Source organism: Polypterus senegalus, chromosome 15, assembly GCF_016835505.1.
Source record: "Polypterus senegalus isolate Bchr_013 chromosome 15, ASM1683550v1, whole genome shotgun sequence".
NCBI classification, from domain to species: domain Eukaryota; kingdom Metazoa; phylum Chordata; class Cladistia; order Polypteriformes; family Polypteridae; genus Polypterus; species Polypterus senegalus.
In genome coordinates this window covers 49,422,113-49,428,112 of record NC_053168.1, presented here as the reverse complement: position 1 = coordinate 49,428,112, position 6,000 = coordinate 49,422,113, and the positions used below count along the sequence as shown (strand labels likewise).

The 6,000-nt window shown below is 32.9% G+C and overlaps 1 protein-coding gene across 1 annotated transcript; it reads right to left on the bottom strand.

Annotated features, from left to right (window-relative positions):
• Nucleotides 1–627: 627 nt before the first annotated feature.
• hoxa9b (homeobox A9b) lies at nt 628–5,555 on the bottom strand. The gene is made up of 2 exons (XM_039737669.1): nt 2,224–5,555; nt 628–1,774 (listed from the first exon to the last, which is right to left on the bottom strand). Exons 1-2 carry the CDS (start codon nt 2,762–2,764, stop codon nt 1,533–1,535), a joined length of 783 nt encoding a protein of 260 aa, XP_039593603.1. The 5' UTR covers nt 2,765–5,555; the 3' UTR covers nt 628–1,532.
• Nucleotides 5,556–6,000: the final 445 nt, after the last annotated feature.

The following is a 6,000-nucleotide window of genomic DNA, read 5'->3' as shown; positions in this document are numbered from 1 at the left end:
GTATTTTAATCATCCACTCATCGAGTAGTTCTCTAATAATGATAATTATGATAATGACAATTACTGAAATAAAATGGTGCTAAATGTTTTACGTTATTTTTCAGTCAAAAATGGCTTGTTTTTTTCTGAATAGCCCTCAACCTTTAGACATGTGGATTAATAATAATATAATAATCTGAGAATAACCCATAAATTTTGTTTGAATGCCTTTATATTTTGAATGAGTATACCTTGAATATGATTCGATTTTAGTGATAACATTTATTAGGTCGTCGACTGACACAGAAGTCAAGCAAAATGACATTAATTGGCTAACTAGAAAGATTAAAATATGTAAGCTTTCCAGGCAACTCAGGCCCTTTCTTCAGGCAAGATAGGTTGCATGGATATCGTTAAGTTTCATATTAATGAAACCTGAATATGATTTACGTATGAGATAATATTGGCATAAATTATTCGACGTGTATATTTAATATGTTGAATAAAAATAACATAGTTCTAGATTACATTTTTTATTGTTTGATAAACCTTTAACATACATTATAAGTGAAATTCTTTATTTGGTTCGGGAAAAGGTGTTATTTTTTCCTCTTAATTTCATTAAACCAAATAACCATGCGGGTCCGGATGCAATGAGAGTCATGAAAGTACTCCAAGCAAGTGAAAACAGCAGAATCAAATTAGTCTAAACATTTTTATTATAGTTGAATCCAAGGTGCCTAATTTAAAAACAAAATGTTTAAACAAGATAATGAGGTAACAATTGCTAGATCTGAATACTGGGTTCACTAAAATACTGGTTAAAAGTAATTTATTTCGATCTCTTCAACATACAATTTAAAGTTGTTCCGTATGGTACTTTGCATCAATTTAGGTAGTTCTCTCAAGTACTTAGGTAGTTAAACATTTAACATTTTCTCTGTGTTACATAAAGAGTATTCAACAACGTGGATAAGGTTAGTTTAAGTAGAGAATGTTACCTACCGAGCGTTATATATATTTTAACTAGAGCTCATATTATAAATGTGCCCTAGAAATCAAATATTTTATACAAATGGAAACATTTTCGTATAATTAGACAGCACCATGGTAATAAAGAACGGAATTTCTGCAGCTTTATAACATTAAATACTTTAGTGACAGATAAATACTCACAGAACTTGCGTTTTACTTTGCAAACCTGAGTTCAACGATGTCTACTTTTACTATCACAAATCATACAACAATAAAACACAACTATCCAGTTATAAGTAATCACTTTGAAGACACAATGTTCAAGTATATAGGAATAGGTGGGTTGCCGCAACAGTGGCTGTAACAAAAATACAATTGGAAAACACACTTTAAGACAGTTCATGAGCAAATTGTGCAGCCATAAAGGTAGTCAAAAGTGAATAGGCGTCAAAGGAATGCAGCACTTTTCTGACAAGTCTTTTAACTCCTTTCTGTCGTAAGGAAATTATGAGAATCATTTTAATGTTGTGTTTTTCCTTCTTACGGAGCGGTCTACACGCTGTCATTCCTGTAATATTCTAACAGTCGTCCTTGGGATGATCTTTATTGATTTTTTTCATCTTCATTCTTCTGTTCTGAAACCAGATTTTAACTTGCCTTTCAGTAAGATTAAGTAGCCTAGCCACCTCATATCGTCTGTCTCTAGTGAGATACATGTTGAAGAGAAATTCCTTCTCCAGCTCTAACGTCTGATGTTTAGTGTACGGACATCGCTTTTTTCTTGTTGACCTCGCATGTATCCAATTTGCAGATGGGTTATCTAGGAGGTAAAAATAAAACTGGCGTAAACAATCATTGCAGAATTGTTTGTAAACGAAACAAAACAATCACGGCAATAATAAAGGCAGGGATAGTGAATATATCAATAATAAATTCCTGCAACTGCATCTGCTTAAAATATTAAAGAAAAAAATTGCAAAAGTGGTCGGGCAAGTGAATTATATTTTTGTTATAAAGAAGGGAAATATAATGCTTTGGCCAGTCTTGCAAAAGCAAATGTTCCAAATAAAATTAGATATTTTGTACGAAATTAGATATTTTGTCTGTACAAAGAAGAGCAGATATTTTTTGATAGATAGATAGATAGATAGATAGATAGATAGATAGATAGATAGATAGATAGATAGATAGATAGATAGATTCCCAGTAGCACTCTTAACCCATACATTTCAACTATATATTAGGGAGCAGATGAATTTGCATACTTACTTGAGTCCGTCTCCTTTTTTTCTACCACTGATATATTCTCTGCGTTTTTTTCTGGCAAGACAGGCTCTCCTGAAGGTTCTTCATTTTCTGCTGGAGAAGATCCATTAGTGAATTCTGAAAATAACAGAGTATGTGCTTCGAAAGTGGAGCAGTCAACTCTCCTGTTAAATGGTTCAGGTTTAATATTGTAATGCTTTGTAGACGGTAATCCAGGAAAAGGGATGGATCCTGACATTGGCTCCAGCAACCAAGAACGCAAATATCTCCCATCCGGTTCTCCAGCCGAGCCTTCGTGATGCATATAAGGATGATACACAGAAGATACATAATTGGAAGGTTGAACTGGACTCCACGATGTACCGAGTAAAGAGGATTTAGGTTGAAAACTACAAGGGGTTAGCTCTGTGTGCTCAGTCAAAGCTGTTTGTCTTGTCTGCTGAAGCACTGTACCGGAGGAATATCTGGGCTGTAAAAGATCCTCGCCCTCGTGAATAGTAAGAGAGTCTACATAGTAACTGTTAACTGTTCCCGAGGTAGACATTGCACTAAACACAGAAAAACACAAACATACACTCGTTAAGAATACATGAAACTGTACAATCAAGTAGCAAGTTCGCTTCACAAAGAACTACAGACACCTAATAAGTTAAAAGACGTCTGCATTCGGATTGGCTGGTGCAGAACACGTGATCGCCAAGCAGAACAATAAAATATAAATCAGTCCGCAAACCAGTAAAAATGGGGGTCAGCATTTTTCAGTCATAATTTTTTATTGTAAAGCCATATGATTTTATGAAAAAGGATATTATTTGATATGTACAGTAAACACGATATTAAACCTCTTCAGTGGCATTACAATACTCTATTTATACAGGAAGAATTGAAGACTTGTACAATTAATCTTTTTGTAGATTTGTTGTTGTTTCACAGAGAAAATAAAATAACTTTAATTTCCAAATCAATTAATAAAAATAATAATCGCATTAGAGTACTAAGGTGAGATACAAAATTTTAAAATGGGTGTATTTATTTGAACAAATCAATCTCGTTAAATCTGTTTCTTATAATTTTTAACACTAATCATTTGTATATGCTTTAAAAGTGTGGAATCGCCTAATCCCCGGTTACTACGACTAAAACCAGAAATATATTTGGAACTAATTTATAATTACGACATCGTATGTCGATTTGTATAATATACGTTTACAAAATAACAATGTTTATTATTGAAAGAGAAAAAAGTATTTGACGTATTTTCAGCTTTGTCTTACCAGATAGATAGATAGATAGACACCTACTGCAAGTCATATAATTTTAAATATTACAATGACCTCTTGATTTTCTTAAAGATTAGTCACAAGGTCATATTTGCATTTCTTACATAGATAGATAGATAGATAGATAGATAGATAGATAGATAGATAGATAGATAGATAGATAGATAGATAACTTTATTATAACAGCACTGTGTGCATTTAGTTGACATCTGAAGTCTTCATTTGTAATATAATCCTTTTATGAAAAACGCTGTACTCGCAGACGTCACTGCACTTACATTTATTTCCCATTGTGTAATAACTACTGCAAACAGACTATTTGTAAAACATTTTCTCAGTATTTTAAACATAATACGACACTCGACAGCAGTAATACACTAATGGAAATTACAGAAAAAAATAAAAGGCCTTTATTAAAATTATATTTGAGAAAAAATCGGAATTGCATAAATTTCGGTTGGGTCATTTCGGAGACTTGAAAATTAAACAAGCAAGTGCTATTTAATATAAAAATATCTAAAGTAACATAGGTTACTTTTGTTATTATTTTACTTTGAATTCATAGACGTCACTTTTAATATGTAAACTCAAAAATCTCATAATCATTAAATGTAGTGCAAGGAGAAAAATTATGGAATTTCAATTCTTCGGTTAGTAGTGTACTACTTTTTAAAAAGCTTTGAAGAATTTAAATACAATTCCCTAAACTGTGAACACTATGAAAGAGGCGATTGTGTGTAATTTAATTTTGGGGATAAAATCTTATTTCTCTTGTTAACCAGAGTCTTTTTCAGCAATATGTAATAAAATCAAGAATCAATATGGCTATTTCAGACGTATATAAATAACCCAATAAAAAAGCAAAATATCGGTGCCCTACACCCTGCTTCAGCGGTCATGTTTGCATGCATTTTCGAAAGAATGCATGCTTGGCACCTTTCGAGAGTTGTCATTAACAAAACGCTATAAACTAATACTCTGCGAGCGTGGGAGGCTCAACTGTAGTATGGTGTGGAATGGTTAACCAACGAAAAAGAAACCTTTTGCAATTAGTATTCGGCCTTGGAGTCAGTTAAGGAAAAAATAAACGCTATCTTAAGGGCCGATAAAGTATTGAATTATTTTTCATTAATAGTAGAAGATATAATTGGTAAGTTCATGTCCTTGCAGCAAGGAGAATTTTACTTTTTTTTTTTAAGATTAGTTTATTTGTAGCTATGCACCGCAGGTACTCACCCGTCTCTAAATAATGAACTGAAGGCCTAATTCTAAGTTAATTTGAAAGCAGAACTTATTTGCAGTCGAGTAACGGAGATTGTATGTTGTCAAGTTCCTAGCGCAGGCCATGTAGTTAATTTTTGGAAGTTATGGGGTTATAGCCGTGTGAGATTCATTAAAAACAACGTCTGTTGTTTGTGTTTTGTCTGCTAGAATCAAGACAAAATGACGCCTGTCTGATAGCCAAGTGAGGTCGCTCTTGTGCGGCTGTATGATCAGTTACATTGAAATGGCAGCAGTAACCTTTTTAGGTTTCACAACAAATGTGTTTTAAAATGTTGTTGATGCTATACAAGAAGTACAAATAACAACACAGACACGATATTTTATTTTAAATTAATGCGGCTTAATACTGTCTTGGTTTCTGATTAATTTTTACTGCGGTGTTAGCATTTTTGTTTTTCTTTAAATTTTCTGCGAAGAGTGGAACAGCCACATATACGATTACTTTAACACATGCACCTTCAAAGCAGCTTTAGTACCTGAAATATTTCTACTACTTGGTTTAATCATGTGTAAATACACAGAAAAAATATCAAAAAGTAAATCAATGAATAAAGCCTTTAATACCACTCCAGGTTTTGACTTTCAACGATATGAATAGACTTCTTCGGCGAAAATATACTAAACCTGACCTTGATCGTACTTATATTGAAGAATACAAGCTGATCATATAAATTATGACAAATATCTACGTAAATAAAGAAAAGAAACCCTCCTTCAATATACGCTCTGTACAGCTGCGAAGACGACTTTAACTGGAGCAATTAAGGCACTTTCGTGTTGTAGGGATTGAAAATGGAGCCCCAACAACATGAAACTACCTAAATCACATGCAGTCTTAAACACTTTCTTTCTTGCTTGCGCGATCAGAAGGTAACTATAAATGAAACTAATCAGTTGATATTGTGTTGATAGAATAAAAGAAAAAAAACGGTATAAGCGATCATTTCGCTTTTATAAACAGTCAGCGTTATTTAGTGCATTAGCTGGGGAAATCTGTGTTTTCGAAATAATTAAAAGATAAAAACAAATTCAGCAGTTAAAAAAAATTACATTAGGCACCTTTTATAAAGAAAATCTGTACGTACCTTTTTGGTTGACCGTGTGCAGTATTGTTAAGCCTATTTTTTTTTACCTTTCACGAGAGACGTATATTGTTGAAGATATAATCCAACCAACTGCCATATTATTTTGTAATGCCTGTACGTAAAGATCAAGG

Excerpts from the sequence above, each read along its gene's own strand:
- hoxa9b (XM_039737669.1), bottom strand. The coding sequence starts at position 2,764 with ATGTCTACCTCGGGAACAGTTAACAGTTACTATGTAGACTCTCTTACT. Across the intron at positions 1,775-2,223 it reads AAAAAAGGAGACGGACTCAA|ATAACCCATCTGCAAATTGG; the intron begins GTAAGTATGCAA and ends TTTACCTCCTAG.